This window comes from Giraffa tippelskirchi, chromosome 12 (assembly GCF_054371585.1).
Source record: "Giraffa tippelskirchi isolate mGirTip1 chromosome 12, T2T-mGirTip1v1.2.pri, whole genome shotgun sequence".
Taxonomy (NCBI): domain Eukaryota; kingdom Metazoa; phylum Chordata; class Mammalia; order Artiodactyla; family Giraffidae; genus Giraffa; species Giraffa tippelskirchi.
Genome location: NC_137286.1, coordinates 948,082 through 964,013, shown reverse-complemented (window position 1 = coordinate 964,013; position 15,932 = coordinate 948,082). Strand labels below are relative to the sequence as shown.

Genomic DNA, 15,932 nt, shown 5'->3' with positions numbered 1-15,932 from the left:
TACTTCTTCCGTTCCCCTTGGTCCCGTTTGCATCGGTGTGACCCTGCAGAGAAAACGTGGTGGTGTTTAGTCGCTCAGTCGTGTCTGACTCGAAGCAACCCCATGGGCTGCAGCCGGCCAGGCTCCTCTGTCCATGGAATTCTCCAGGCCAGAATACTGGAGTGAGTAGCCGTTCCCTTCTCCAGGGGATCTTCCCGGCTCAGGGATTGAACCCATGTCTCCTGTACCACAGGCAGATTCTTTACCACTGAGCCGCCTGGGAAGCCCAGGAAACTTGCATCCTAACTTCATTCTGCAAACAGGCCCCAGCTCCACTGTGAACTCCCCACTGCTGTTGGCGGCTCCGAGTCAGCCCCTCGCAGGGACCCAGTACTGGGCTGGTGAGCACCGAGGCCCCCCCGTGGGGACAGGGGACAGGGCCCTTCTAGAAGCGCAAGTGCTGGGGCCACGTGTCCACGTGTCAGATCTCACCTTCAGGTGCCACAGTGGGGTCTGCAGTCCCAGGTTGAGCCCCAAGCACCGACCGACGTCAGGGAGACAGTGGACAGGCTTCCGTCCCCGCTGCGGCCGTGGGCTGTCGCTTCTGCCTGCATGCCATGCTCTCACCGCCCGGCTCCTCCCTGCCCCTGGGAGCCGAGAGTCGCCTGCCAACCTGGTCAGGAGAGCTGACCCTGGCTTTGGGTCACCATCTGTGTCTGTACTTCCAGCTCCGGCTGTCTGTGAGGGGAGACTGCTGAGTATCGCTTCATTCACGTTTTTCATTTCTTCTAGCCCATTCCAGGTTTCTAATAATCTGTTCACTTCATTTATGTTTTCAGAAATAACATACGGCAGTCTGCAGTGCCTCCTTATTATCTGCCTTTTGAAATGGGTGCTTTTGCACTTTAAAAAATCTTCATGTACATGCAGTGAACTTCACTTTGCAGCGTTCGGCTCTGTAGGTCTCCTTTTGAGTGAGTGTATCTGTTGCTCGGCGGCCGTGCTGGGTTCTTGTTGCTGCACGCGGGCTCCCTCAGCTGTGGTGCGGGGGCTTCTCCTGTGGTGGAGAGTGGGCTCTAGGGCGTGCAGGCTCAGTAGTGTTGCTCACGGGCTTAGCCGGCCCGCAGCAGGCGAGATCTTCCCGGACCAGGGGCCAAACCCAGGTCTCCTGCATCGGCAGGCGAATGCTTAACGACTGGACAGCCAGGGAAGCCCTGGCTCTGCAGGCTCTGACAAATGCACCCGGCAGTGTACCCACCAGAGTCGTGCTGGGAACAGCTCCATCACCCGCATGCTCCCCTCTGCGGCCCCTGAGAGGTAATCCTTCCCTGACCCCAACCCCTAGCAACCACTCATTTGTCATCGCCCTCTCTTATTTTGCCTCTTCCAGAACATCACGTGAACGAACCTGTACAGCCTTTGGGGTCCAGAGCCTTTCCTACAGACAAGGCACTGGGGGCTCATGCCCACTGGGCACACAGACAGCCCCTTCCCCTGGTGGCATCTCGTGGACAGACCACAGGGGCCACCGCCATGCCAGCTGGATGACACCTATTTTGTTTCCAGTTTGGGGCGAGCGTAAATAAAGCTGTTGTAAAGATTCATCACAGGCGTTTGCAAGGACATGAGTTTTCACTTCTCTTGAGTAAATATTAGGAGTGGAAGCCCTGGGTCACCAGTTGCTGAGATGTGACCCCAGTCTTCCACCAGGGCACACCGTTCTGCCTTCTCACCGGTGACAAATCAGAAGCTTTTGTTCACAATTTTGTTCACAAATTTGCCACACAGTTTCTCATGTGGTGTTGCTCTTTTATCCGCGTTACTAGTTTCTGCTGTTCTCTCACAGATGGTGTTGCACTGTGGTTTAATTTGCATTTGCCTAAGGACACTGTACAAAAAAGATCTTCACGACCCAGATAATCACGATGGTGTGATCACTCACCTAGAGCCAGACATCCTGGAATGTGAAGTCAAGTGGGCCTTAGAAAGCATCACTATGAACAAAGCTAGTGGAGGTGATGGAATTCCAGTTGAGCTATTTCAAATCCTCAAAGGTGATGCTGTGAAAGTGCTGCACTCAATATGCCAGCAAATTTGGAAAACTCAGCAGTGGCCACAGGACTGGAAAAGGTCAGTTTTCATTCCAATCCCAAAGAAAGGCAATGCCAAAGAATGCTCAAACTACCACAGAATTGCACTCATCTCACATGCTAGTAAAGTAATGCTCAAAATTCTCCAAGCCAGGCTTCAGCAATACATGAACCGTGAACTTCCAGATGTTCAAGCTGGTTTTAGAAAAGGCAGAGGAACCAGAGATCAAATTGCCAATATCCGCTGGATCATCGAAAAAGCAAGAGAGTTCCAGAAAAACATCTATTTCTGCTTTATTGACTATGCCAAAGCCTTTGACTGTGTGGATCACAATAAACTGTGGAAAATTCTGAAAGAGATGGGAATACCAGACCATCTGACCTGTCTCTTGAGAAACCTGTATGCAGGTCAGGAAGCAACAGTTAGAACTGGACATGGAACAACAGGCTGGTTCCAAATAGGAAAAGGAGTACGTCAAGGCTGTATATTGTCACCCTGCTTCTTTAACTTATATGCAGAGTACGTCATGAGAAACGCTGGGCTGGAAGAAACACAAACTGGAATCAAGATTGCCGGGAGAAATATCAATAACCTCAGATATGCGGATGACACCACCCTTATGGCAGAGAGTGAAGAACTAAAGAGCCTCTTGATGAAGGTGAAGGAGGAGAGTGAAAAAGTTGGCTTAAAGCTCAACGTTCAGAAAACTAAGATCATGGCATCTGGTCCCATCACTCCATGGGAAATAGATGGGGAAACAGTGGAAACAGTGTCAGACTTTACTTTTTTGGGCTCCAGAATCACTGCTGATGGTGACTGCAGCCATGAAATTAAAAGACGCTTACTCCTTGGAAGGAAGGTTATGGCCAACCTAGATAGCATATTTAAAAGCAGAGACATTACTTTGCCAACAAAAGTCTGTCTAGTCCAGGTTATGGTTTTTCCAGTGGTCATGTATGGATGTGAGAGTTGGACGGTGAAGAAAGCTGAGCGCCGCAGAACTGATGCTTTTGAACTGTGGTGTTGGAGAAGACTCTTGCGAGTCCCTTGGACTGCAAGGAGATCCAATCAATCCATCCTAAAAGAGATCAATCCTGGGTGTTCATTGGAAGGTCTGATGTTGAAGCTGAAGCTCCAATACTTTGGCCACCTCATGCGAAGAGTTGACTCATTGGAAAAGACCCTAATGCTGGGTAGGATTGGGGGCGGGAGGAGAAGGGGACGACAGAGGATGAGACGGTTGGATGGCATCACCGACTCGATGAACATGGGTTTGGGTGGACTCCGGGAGTTGGTGATGGACAGAGAGGCCTGGCGTGCTGCAATTCATGGGGTCGCAGAGAGTCGGACACGACTGAGCGACTGAACTGAACTGAAGGACACAAGGAGGGAGCATCTTTTCATGTGCTTATTTGCCGTCACCAGGACACCTTCCTCCAGGCTAGGTTCAGAGCTTCTGTTGTTGTTCAGTCGCTGGGTCGTGTCCGACTCTTTGCGACCCCATGGACTGCAGGACGCCAGGCTTCCCTGTCCTTCACTATCTCCTGGAGTTTGCACAAACTCACGTCTATCGAGTGGGTGATGCCATCCAACCATCTCATCCTCTGTCAACCCCTTCTCCTCCTGCCTTAATCCTTCCCAGCATCAGGGTCTTTTCTAATGAGTCAGTTCTTCACATCAGGTGGCCAAAGGATTGGAGCTTCAGCTTCAGCATCAGTCCTTCCAATGATTATTCAGGACTGATTTCCTTTAGGATGGACTGGTTTGAGCTCCTTGCTGTCCAAGGGACTCTCCAGAGTCTTCTCCAGCACCGCAGCTCAAAAAGCGTCAATTCTTTGGTGCCCAGCCTTCTTTATGGTCCAGCTCTCACATCCACACATGACCACTGGAAAAACCGTAACTTGAACTATATGGACCTTTATCTTTGGCCCATTTTCAAATCAGGTTGTTTGTTCCTTTACTGTTGAATTCTAGAAGTTCTTTACTTATTCTGAAAACAAATCCTTTATCTGATACACATTTTGCAACCATTTTCTGTTAGTCTGTGGTTTCTCAGTTCCTTTTAAGTCAGACATTGCATCTTCTTTTCGATTTATGTTGTTAAATTTGTGTTTTTTCTTTCCTTTTTTAAAAATACTGACTTATTTACTTGGCGGTACCAGGTCTTAGCTGCGGCTTGTTGGATCTTCAGTTAGTGTGCGAGCTCTTAGTTGGGACATGTGGGATCCAGTTCCCTGACCAGGGATGGAACCTGGGCCCCTGCCTCGGGGCCGCGGATTCTCAGCCACTGGGCCCCCAGGCAAGTGCTTCTTTCCGTTGGTCTGTTTCGTTGGTTGATTTTCTTCAAAGAACTTTGTCTTCGCAGACCTACTCCTTCGCCTTTGCTTCCCGCTTCGTCCTTTCCCAAGCTTGTTTTTAATCTGTTTTCAAACTTTCTCCAGGGTTATTCTGTACCCCCATCAATGCCTTCTTTTTCCCCCAACATTTTCGTTTGATTTGCAAAGACTCGGGGAGAACTTGCTTTCAGTGCAGTGCCCCCTCTTCGGGTGTAGTGTCTGATTTTGACAAATGCTCCAGCTAATTGTCTACTGGTGCAACCAAGTATGAACTATCCCCTCTGGCCCCTCTGCAGCCCTCCTACTCCCCTTCCCCATGAGACGGGGATGCAGCTGACAAACCCAGGGCTTCCCTCTTTCCCACCCATGAGGCTGGAAGCTCCGCTGTTGCTGCCCAGCCCCCACAAGTCTGGATATACAGTTTTTATTATCGCTTAGCTCTGGGTATTTAAAAACTTCTATTATGATTTCTTCTTTAGCTTATGATGTTTTTAAAACTTTTGTTAGTTAATTAACGTATCTATTTTCGACTGGACTAGGTCTTCATTGCTGTTTGCAGGCCTTCCTCTCGTTGCGGCGACCAGGGGCTCCTCCTGTTGCCGAGCACGGACCCTGGGCACGCGGGCTTCAGTGCTGGCAGCACGCGGGCTCTGCGGTTGTGCTGCATGGGCTTAGTTGCCCCACAGCACGTGGGATCTTCCCCATCAGGGATCTAACCCGTGTCCCCTGCATTGGCAGGTGGATTTTTAACCACTGGACCACCAGGGAAGTCCCAGCACATGAGTTTTTAGCAGTGTGTGTACATGTGTGTTACAGGGCTTATCTACAAATACTCCCCCAACATTGTATTATATTTTCAAACACACAACACAGTTAAAAGATTTGTGCAGTGAAACCTCACATACTCATCACCTGTGTCCTACAGTGAACAACGCATGGCACTTCCTCTTTCATTCACCTCTTCATCCACCCACACATCCACCCACCCATCTCTCCATGCCCTTCCTTCCACCCATCCACCCCCCCACCCATCCACCCCCCCATTCCTCCCTTCCTCCATCCACGCATCCATCTGCCCAGCTCTCTCTCCATCCACGAGGCTCCTCCCTTTTCCCTACAAGTCCCACTTTCTCACCTTGGAGGCCTGCCTACAACCAGAGGCGCTGCTTTCACCCCCTGTGCCCTAGTAAATGGGAAACCAAGAACAAACACTTTGGGGCTGCTGCCTGCCTGCCACTCAGCCAAGGGCCAACTGTGGGCTCAGGAGAGGCCATCTCAGACACTCCAGGGGCTCGGAGGGCGCCTCCTAGGAGCCAGGCAAGGGCTAAACCTTTCTCTGGACTGTGCAGCGGGTGGACAGCCCAGCCTGCTGGGTTAATCCTTTGCTGCCCAGGCCCAGAAGAGGGTTCTCTGAGGGTGACACGGAAGCCAGGCCTTGGGGTGAGTGCATCGAAGGGCTCAGGAAAGGCTGCACCCTTGATGGCTGGGACACGGGGGCAGGAGGGGGGAGGTGGGCAGGGAGGGGCAGGTGGGCAGGCCCCGGGCACCGGAACGAGTGTGGGTGGGGCGCGGGCAATGCCGCAGCTGGAAGAGGGGTGTCCAGCTGACCTGCTCCTCCCTCCATGGGGTTGGACACTGAAGACCAGGGTCTGGGGAGGAGTCCCGGGCTGGAGGCCTGCTGTGAGCCCCGCGCCCTCAGGCTGGTGCCTCAGCCGAGCTCTGACTGGGGTGGGGGCGCTGCTGCAGCCTGGGCTCCCCCCGCCTCCTCCATCCCATTCCCCACAGGCCCTGCGGACAGGCGGGCCCTCCCAGCCATCCAGCCCCAGGTCCAGCCCCACAGGGCCCCTGGGCTCAGGGCAGGGGCTTCTGTCCCGAGGAGCCTCTCCTGGCTCAGCCACGCCCACAGCGGAGAGGGGAACCACCCCGCCTCCAGTGGGCCTGCCCTCAGCCCTCTCCCCGGACACCCCAGCGGCCCAGCCTCCCGAAGGCCCGTGTCTCCTCCGGGCAAGGCCGGCCAGCAGCAGCGAATTCTCTTCCCGCCCCTACCCCCTATTTTCACAGGGGAAGCGAAGGCAGAGCCTGGGCTGAAAACTGTTCAAGGTCACCTCCTAGGGACCCAGCGAGGCTCCGCAAGTTTCGTCCACCTAATGCCCAAGAAGCCGCCTTCCCGCCCCCGTGGGGCACGGAAACTTCAAGATGAGACGAGGGGTCAGGGGCTTGGGTCCCCGTCTGCAGTCCCGGTAGCTCTCCGGGCTCCGCCGGCCGCCCCGCGCCGCCTGCTGGCCGACTTCGGCCCTGCGTCCGCGGGCCTAGCTCGGGGCTCCCCCGATCGCGGGCGCCTCGCGGCCCAGAGTCCCTGCCCCGAGGGGCCGGTAAGGGCAGAGGGAGGCGGAGGCGCGGCCCAAGACCACTGGCTGGCTTGCCCCGCACCCCTTCGTGCCGTCTGCGTTACCACGAGCAACCCGGGGACCACTCAGCACCCCGGGCGCTGGGACACAAAGCCCGGCCCGCCTCCCCAGGGTGCGCGGGACCCACCGTTTCCCCCGCGGGAAACGGGCAAGCGGCGCCCAGGGCCACGCGGAGGGGCGGGGCGCCCACCGGCGGGAGCGCTCGGTTCGGGTCTCCCGCAGCCCCCGCCCCGCGGGCGGGTCCCGAGACGCCCGGCTTCCCCCGCCCTCCCCTTAGCCGGTTTAGACCCCGAGCCCGGCCCCACCGTACCGAGCTCCCCAGCCCGCTCCGCCCCGGGCCCTGCCGCAGCCCCTCGCCGCCGCCTCCACCCCTCCCGCCGCCTAGAGCCGCCCCTGCCCCCTCCGACCCCCGGCGCGCACCGGTCGGGGCCGGCGCGCATCCACCCTCGCCCCGCGAGCCTGAGCGCGCCGGGGCCTGTCGAGGCCGCTGGCAGAGCAGCGCTGGGGCGGGCCTGGGGCGGAGAGAGACTCCGGTGTGTGCGGCCCGGAGGGGGTTCCAGGCAGCCCCCGAGCGAGCCAGGGCGGACAGGGTGGGTGTCCTGGGTCCCCGCACCAACGCGCCCCGGAGCGAGCCCCGACCCCGGGTTCCCAGGCAGGACCCCACCCCGGGCACTGGCGGCGCTCGCCGTGGTATCTTTTATTTGCACGATACTCTGCGAGGTACATACTGCTCTGCTTCCCATTTTCCAGATGTGAAAATCAAAGCACAACTGGGATTCGCGCCCAAGATCCAGACGCCGCCCCCAGCTCACGTAGAGGTCTGCACAGAAGCAACTGGACGGTCGTGACCTAGGGGGTCTCATCTGTCTGTCGGGCAGGGCTGGGCCGCTCCCCCAAGGGGATGACAATTACCAGCGCGCGCCCAGACCGATCCTTCTGTGCGGCCCTCCCCGCTCCTTCCCCGGGGGAGCGGTGACCCTTGGGGCGCAGAAACTAGGAGGGAGTCGAGGGAGACCGGCGCCCTGGCAGGGCCGTTCTGGGGGTGCGGGGTGGGCCCCGACCCGCCCCCTTGGGAATCCAGCTCTCCGCGCCAAACCGCCGAGGGGTCGAGGGGGCCGCAGGGGCGGCGAAGCCGAGCGCGCTGACACACGCGCCTGGAATTCCCGGGGAGCCGGGGCCCTCGGCGACCCCTCCGCCCTGGGCCGGCCCTAGCCCGCGGGGGCGAGGAGAGGCCGGCTCCCCGACGGGGCGGGGCGTGCGCCGACCCTCTCCTCCTCGCGGAGCCGCTCCGCCGGGTTCCTCCACGTGCTGAAGCCGGGCCGCCCTGAGGGTCCGGGCACCCCGCGACCAGGAGTCTGAGTCCCAGCTGCCTCGATTTGCCCCTCTGCCTGGCGTGTTTCTTCCATCGCAGGAGGGTTGGTCAGGGCTCTCTGCATCCGTGTGTGGTGAACCCCTGGTGGTGGGGAGGGGCTTGTTACAAGTATCCTGGCGGAGACACAGGGACCCAGTCACGAGCCCCCTCCCCGCTGCTTTGGTTCCGCTCCCACGTGCGTGTGGGGGGCTGGTCACCAAGTGTGTGTGGTCTGTGCTCCTTGCTGTGTGAGGGTGTGGGTCTGTGAGTGCGTGCTGGTGTGACTGTGCTCACTGGGTGTGCACCCGTGACCGTGTGCCCACAGCACACACACACACACAGGCGTGCACACACACACATGCTGGCCACTTCCACGGGGAGTTGTGAGAATGCAGGGGGCGGTCACCAGTGCCAGCCCCCAGGTTTGCCAAGGTCCCCTTCTCCCCCCGGGTCAGCCCTCACCGAGGAGCGCTTTGCCACCTGGGGGTCCCGGCTTGTGTGGTGGGCCCAGCTCCTGGGTAGGGCAGGCTTGTGTCCCGGGCACAGACATCCAGTCCAGCTCAACCTCCAGGCTTAGGTGACAACAGCCCAGGGAGGGGAGCCAGTCACGGGGAGCCCTGTCTCCTGATGCCCAGGCCACAGGCACCAAGGACGGGGGTGGGGCACTTACCGAAGGCCAGGACTGACTGGTCCCAGAGAGGAGGGGTCCTCTGGGCAGATATGCTGGGCGCTGGTGGCCTGTGGGGGGTCTGTCACCACCAGAAACAGAAGTCCTAGGGTGCATGGGGCCTGAGGTGGCTACCCAGACCTGTGTCTGCCCCTCCCCGCACCCACTGCCCCCCAGGGCTGGCAGCGGAAGGGGCAGGGGCCACAGGCTACAAGCCAAGACGTGTTCCTGTGCCCTGTGCCCAGAGGCCAGGCGAGTGCCCTGGAGCCCCAGCCCAGCCCTTTACCCAGAGGCCAGCGGGCTCCCATGGACCGGCTGGGCCCCTCTTGTGCCCGTGACCCTTGCTCCTCACGGCTCCTCTCTGCGCTCCCCGAATGGGGCGTGGGCCCAGAGGATGACCCTGAGTTCCAGCCACCCCAGCCCCGTCCCTCTTGCCCCTGGCCATCACTGCCTGCCAGCTCTGACCGGGGAGGCGGCACGGTGCCGATGCCCAGACCCCAGGACGAGGGCCCAGTGTCCGCTCACTCACCAGAGTCCCGAGCACCTCTCAGGCCGGAGCGCTGGTGGCTTCCGGGGGACAAGTTAGGGTCAGGACGGGCCTCCAAGGACAAAGGAGCAGAGGGGACCGTGCTGGGGTCTGAAAGGGGGGTGGGCGCCTCAGTCTCCTCTCACCCTCGGGCACCTGGCCAGCACCCCTCCCAGCCCGGACCTGCCAAGCCTCAGGCTGACCACACCCCACGACTGAGCATCCCCGGGGCCTCTGTGCCCCCAGAGCTGGGCTGCTGTCCCCTCACGTGTGAACCCTGCCCCACTCTCTGCCTCCCCTGCAGTCATCTTCCAGGGGACACGGTTCCTCACCCCCAATGGCCTCCAGCCCCGCAGGATCCCTCCAAGCTCCCGACGGGGCGGCATGCACAGCCTCCCCTGCACAGACCCCCATGGACACTCCAACCCAGCAGCCCCTGCCCTGTGGCCCCCAGGGCCTGCCCTCTGCCCTCTACCCTCCTCAGGGCCTTTCTCACCCACGTGGCCAAGGCTCTTTGATCACTCAAGGGCAGAAGACAGGTGGCCTCACGCCACCAGTGGCCACCAGGGGGCCCCTTGTTTTGGATGTGGGGTCCAGGTGCGTCTGAGCCTTTTATCTGGGTGCTGGGAGTGGGGAGTAGGAGCAGAAGAGACTGACTGGCGGCTGGTGCCTTCCTGACTTCCTGAGGGCTCTGCCATGTGGCTACCGTGAGCCCACCCCCCAGGTGAGGAAACTGAGGCCAGAGACAGGGATGCCACCCACCCGGGCTCTCAGGAAAGTAAGGTTGAGGTCTCCAAGGGTTCTCCAAGTCCACCGTGAATCTGCTGTGCTGCCTGCACCTTGCTGTGTGACTTTGGAAAAGTCCCCTGACCTCTCTGGGCCTCAGTTTCTCCATCTGTAAAGTGGGGGTGGGAAGGCATTGCTTCGGCTGGGCGGGGCCAACTACTGGACAAAGCACTGGGCCCCGGCCTCCAGGCCACCCACGCTGGACTCTTCCCCCTCCTCTGAGCAGGGCTCCACCCCCACCCCCAGCACAGGTGCGTCTGGAAGCCGCCACACCTGCAGCCCAATGGCCTTGCACCCAGGGGGTCTGCAGGGCAGCTCAGCTCTGCCCCAGCCAGCAGGGAACAGACCCTTCTGGGCAACTTCTGGGGTTGCAACCAGGACAAGCGGGCCTGCCTTCCTGCCAGCAAGCAAGTCGCCGCAGGCTGGGTGCGGACGTGTGTGAGCACATCTGAGTGGGCCAGGACCCTGTCGCTCAGCGTGACCCCTACGGGGCGGCCCACCACTGCCCTCTCTCTTCCAAGGCCCCTGCTGGCCCAGGCAGGGCAGGGCCTGCCCACGCAGAGCACCCTGGGGGATCAGGGCTGCGCCTCCCCCAGTGGTGAGGGTGACCCGGTCTCAAGCAGAAGACATCCAGGCCCCACCACCCCCTCCTCCCACCGTGGACCCCACTTTGGCCCCAGTGAGGCCCTCGAGGGCGGACAGAGGGGTACCGACCACAGCCAGGCTGGCAGAGAGGGCCAGCAGCCCGTGCTGGCAGCACGGGGTTCCCACACTCCCCGGTGCCAGCCTTGGCACCCCAGCCCTGCCCCACCCTCGCCTGGTGGCGACCAGGGCACCCGGAATGTGGCTGTGGATTCCGTCCCCTGGGGCCACGGATTCCTGTCTCAGTGGGCGAGGGCGGAGGACGGCTTTCCGCCCTTTGGTCCCTGCCAACTCCAGAGAGCTGGGCGCGCCCAGGCCTTGCCAGCCAGGCCACAGGGGAGGCTGGGAGGGGGGCAGGGCGGAATCTCACTCCCCGGCTCCCCCAGGCTCTGAACCCCAGCTTCCAGGGCCTAGCCTGCTCCCCGCATAACTCCAGGGAGCTCCTGCCAGCCAGGCGGTGGTCCCAACCTCTCCCCTGGGGGCCTGGGTCTGCTTCAGCCTGTGAATATCCAACACCAGCTGGGGCCTTCTCCCACCCCAGGCTGGGGACCCAGAGGCCTGCTCCCTGGCCAGCGGGGCCTTCCCGCCTCACTTGCACCCCCCCACAGCTGACCCACCCAGAGACCCGAGGACGTCCTGGCCTCAACCCTGAGCCCAAGGAGAGACGTGGGTGGGAGCGGGTGGGCGCGGCTCTGCCTCTTCGCCGCTCTCCGTGGGCTTCCCCACCCGCGGGTGTTAATTACAGTAATCAGCTCCCGCGCGGAGGCCGGCGGGCTGGGGGCTGCGGGGGCTGCTCCTTCCGCCTCTGCCACAAGCCCCAGCGGCCGGAGAAGGGTTAGCGGAGGCCAGGCCGGCCTTGGAGCCACGCCCTGGCTCCCAGGAAACCATGGCTCCGGTCCGGTCCCGCTCCGGGTCTGCTCTCCTGCCTACCTGCTGTGTGCCCACGCACCGACCGGCTCAGGCCTCGCCCCTGACCCCTGCCCGGCCATGGGACTGCCAGAGTGTCCTTTGGGGCACGGAGAGGGGCGGGGCTTTAGAGTCAGCGCTGGACTGAGCAGGCCACCCGCGACCCGACCAGAGCGGCCAGGGACGCTTCCTGGAGGAGGGGGCAGGCACGGGCCCGTGGGTGCAGGAACGCATTTTTGAGCCAACCCCCGCCCGATGGGAAGATGGGTGGCGGCGGGGCCCACGGGGAGCCCGCGGCCTTCCACGCAGCCGCACCCCGCACCGCGGCCGGGCGGTCCACCGTCGCAAACGTGGCCCGCGCGGGAGGGCGGCGGGCGAATCTCCCGACAGGCCCGGATCTCCGCGCACACCTGCCGGGGCTCAGGGGCTCATGGCGCCGGGCCCCACGGTCCGTACCACAGGGGCGGCGCGGGGTGCCTTCGTGCGGCCCCCGAGCAGGTCGCGCTCCAGCGCCCGCCCTAGGCTAGCGCCACGGCCCCGCGCGCATTCCTGGCGAGGCCGGGCGCCCCCGGCGGGAGGGCGGAGGGCATCCCTGGAAGAGGCGAATTCCGCCTCCGGCAACGGTGACCCGAGGCCGCGGCCACTTCCAGCCCAGGCCCCGGGCACCGGGGGTGGGACCTACTGGTCCCAGGAGGTGACGGGCAGGGAGCCGGTCCGCGGAGGGGCTGGGGGATGGGGCCAGGTGGCCGCCGGCGGGGCGGGTTCCGCTGAGCCCCTGCCTGTCCCAGCGCCTCCCAGCTCGCGCGGGCGGCCTGCGTCGGCGCGCAGGGACTGGTTGAGTGGGAGGTCCGAGCCAGGGCCCGGGAGGCGTGGTGCGGTGGTGTCCACCCCTCCGGCCCCGCCTCCGCTCCTCCGTTCACTCACTGGACACGCTGGGCCGAACTCGACACCAACCACGAGCGACCAGGGAGGGTGCACACCTGCCAGGAGCCCCTGCGCCCTGGGGGAGGAGCGGCCCAGGGAGGGCTGGGCCTTGGGGACCAGCTGGAGGCTGACTGGGCTGCAAGCCTGCCTTCCCCAGGCGCCCAGGTCTCTCCTCGCTCCCATGTGCTCAGCCCCCCTGCACTGACTCCCCCCACCCAGGCTGGACACTGAACACATCCAGGGGCCCCAGAGGGAGGGGATGACAGAGGAGGAGCTGGGGGAGAGCCTGAGAAGGGTGGGAGAGGAGAGAGGGGCCCGGAGTGCCCACAGGGCAGGGGAGTCCAGGGGAGTCCTGAGAAGTGCAGGCGAGGGCCCCAAGGAAGTGCAGGTGGACCCGCGAGAAATGCCTAGGGCTGTTCACCCGGCAGAGCAGTGAGCACCAGCAGGTGCGCTGGATGGAAGAGCCTTGGCTGCAGCGTCATGAGGGCAGTGGGGGCCATGGGACTTGCTTGAGTGATGTGATCAGATGCAAATTATGGAAAGACCACGCCAGCAGACACCTTGAAAGCTCTATGTACAGGGTTGTGGAATAATCTGTCTCTCGGGCTGGACCAACGTTTATTTAATAAACCCCCTAATGTTGGAAATTAATTAAGTGGTTTCCAGATTTCTGGCCAGAGACAGTCCTATGTGGAGCATCACTGTTCATTCATCACTGCTGCCATTTGAATCTTGAAGACAAGCTTCCAGAAGTAAGGACTCCTGGTGGTTCTGCTGCTGCCCAGGCCCCGGCAGTGCCTGCAGGGCTTCCGCCGCCTCCCTGCGCTCCGCGCCACCCCTGCCTCGCCCAGGGACCTGACAGCCCCTCCTGGGCGGCCTTCAGGAGCCCCCGGCGCTGATGACCCCACCCTCAGCCCCCAGCCCAGACTCCTTTTTAGCACCAGTAGGGGTTCCGCTTCCCTCGGGGCCCTCCCTGACCCCCCCACCTCCTTCAGAGACACCCCTCCCGTCTGCTTGGGCTGGAACCAGGGGAGAGGCATCCCTTCCTGTCCGTCCCACTCTGTCCAGGCTCCTAAGCCTCCGTCCACTCCAGCCTCCTTGGGCAATCTGCCCTCACCTGCCCCCGTCCTGCCCCGTCCCAGCTGCCAGCTGCTCTCCCAGGCACACATCTGGGGCCCCCCCGCCCCCGCTGTAAAGTCTGCTGTAGCTCACGGCAACAAACCCACCGTCAGGTCAAGCATCTGCTCAGCTGTTTGCCTACGGCCCTCCCTCCATGTCCCACATCCATCCCCCACGCTGGGGGACTCAGGGGCCACCCAGACTCAGGGGTGGGATATGAAGACGTCAAGGTCCAATCCGAGCAGCTCACAGAGGCGAGCCCTCAAACGTGGCCAGTTCTTCAGACCCAGTCCTGCTGCTGCCCCTCCCTCCCAGGCTCCCAGGCCCCTCCCTCCCAGGCTCCCAGGCCGGCAAGCTCCGCTGGCAGCCCCCCACCTCTTCCCTGCCCCCAGTCCTTGCCTCTCTGGCCTTGCCAGGGCCCCACACCTCTTCATCTCTCACCTCTGAGCCCCAATCAGGCCCTGGGTTCCCAACTGTGGCAGAGGAAGCCCTCACTAAAGGGTCTGCAGAGTGAGACCCCCAGCCAAGGCCAGCGCCCATGGCTGGGACTCACATCCCAGAGAGATGGGGTAACTGGCTCGGGGTCACACAGCCAGCTCAGGGTCCACGTGGCTGAGCAGTGTGGAGATCCCCTGGCCCGCCCCCTCCAACACTCCCTGGAAGCTCCAGGCTCGGAGAGGAGCCGACTCCAGATCTCATCAGGGTCCAGGCCCAGGCCCCCACCCCCAACACACACACGCGTGCACACATACACACAGACATGAAGCAGCTCAGCTGCGCCAGACGGCGGGCGGGCATGCGCCAGCACGCCCTGGCATTCCTGGCTGACGGTCTGGGAAGAACCAGGCAGGCCCGGTCACCACCCCGATGTCTGTCTCAGGAGCTCCGGCCACGGAGGGCCGAGCAGAGCGCACCAACACGGCTCGCTGGCCTGTGACCCACTGCGTGGGGCAGAAGGGCCAGGACGTCCTGTCCCAGGAGCTGCAGAGCCCAGCGCAGGGGGCGGCCTTGGGGAGGGCCATGTCCCAGCGCCACAGACCAGGGGACTAAGCCCAGCCCGTGGATGTGGGTACCAGGGGGCAGGCAGCTCCGGGCAGCCGTGGGCCAGCTGCGATCAAAGGCAGATCTGAGGGGTGGGCGCAATGCCTACAGAGCGGAGACCCACTCTACTTCTCAGAGCCGCCTGCAGGTCTCCAAACCCACAGAAATTTGGGCACCAGAACCGGCAGGTGTGGCCAAGGCAAGAGCACCCTGGGTGTACCAGCGTGGCCCCACAGCCTGGCCCCGACCCGCACGCAGGCAGAAAGGTGTCATCGGTTCCAGCTCTCGGTTAAGGCTGGGAAGTTATTCCAGGTTTCCCCCCCATAAAGGGCCTGTGGATTCCAAGATTAACTCCTGAACATTTGTTCTTTTTTTAAAATAACATCTTTCCAGTCACCTATGTATTTTTTAGTGACTTAAAGGAATACTGTTGACTTTTGTTTGAGGCAACTTTGTTAAACTCTGATTAGTTCTAATAGTTAATCCATTGATTATTTTGGCATTTCAATGAATGTTAACATGTTATTTGAAAAGACATTATGATGTTGAGTTGGCCAAAAGATTTGTTCAAATTTTTCTGAAGACGTTATGGAAAAATTTGAATGAGCTTTTTGGCCAAACCAATACATCTCCCTTCATCTATTAATAATTCCCAAGCTAATGATTTCTTTCTCTTGTCTTATGCATTGGCCAGGACTTTCAGAATAATATTGAACAGAAGCTGTGAGAAGGAGCATTTTTATATTATTCCCAGCCCAAAGGGAATGCATGCGAAGTGTCTCTGTTAAGCTGGCCACAGATTTGAGGGAAACAGTCATTATTAGTTGGGAAAAGTCTCTTTAGCTTCTGTTTCCTAAGTTGTTTTTTTTTTCTTTAAATCATGTGAGTTTTTATCACACTATCAAATGCTTTACTCTGCGTCAGTGTAATGGTTATGGTTCTTTTCTTCTTTAACCTGGCAAATTGCTGTGTTCAAATCTCTGATTTGAACTCTCCTATTACTGAGAGAAACCTTACGTGAATGCAACTTGTGATTGGATTTTAGTTAGCTAATAGTTTAAGATTTTAAAAATTCATGATCATAAATAAAACTGGTTTAGAATTTACTCATCCTGCGCTTTTTAAAAAAATCCCTATATTGTTGTTGCTGATGTTT

At 60.3% G+C, this 15,932-nt stretch overlaps 1 protein-coding gene across 1 annotated transcript; it reads right to left on the bottom strand.

Moving 5' to 3' along the window:
* Window positions 1-7,498: 7,498 nt before the first annotated feature.
* On the bottom strand, window positions 7,499-12,799 carry LOC145530131 (uncharacterized). Its single transcript, XM_081550950.1, has 7 exons — window positions 12,375-12,799; window positions 12,149-12,284; window positions 11,977-12,102; window positions 11,717-11,792; window positions 9,362-9,469; window positions 8,836-8,914; window positions 7,499-8,267 (listed from the first exon to the last, which is right to left on the bottom strand). The coding sequence occupies exons 1-7, from the start codon at window positions 12,797-12,799 to the stop codon at window positions 7,808-7,810; spliced, it is 1,410 nt and encodes a 469-aa protein (XP_081407076.1). The 3' UTR covers window positions 7,499-7,807.
* Between the last annotated feature and the right edge of the window lie 3,133 nt (window positions 12,800-15,932).

Bases quoted from the DNA above. Each gene is read 5' to 3' on its own strand.
- LOC145530131 (XM_081550950.1), bottom strand. From the start codon at position 12,799: ATGGGAGCGAGGAGAGACCTGGGCGCCTGGGGAAGGCAGGCTTGCAGC. The intron at 12,103-12,148 runs GTACGGACCGTG...GAGCCCCGGCAG, and splicing joins CACCCCGCGCCGCCCCTGTG to GTGTGCGCGGAGATCCGGGC. The intron at 8,915-9,361 runs GTGAGTGAGCGG...TGGTGGTGACAG, and splicing joins GAGAGGTGCTCGGGACTCTG to ACCCCCCACAGGCCACCAGC.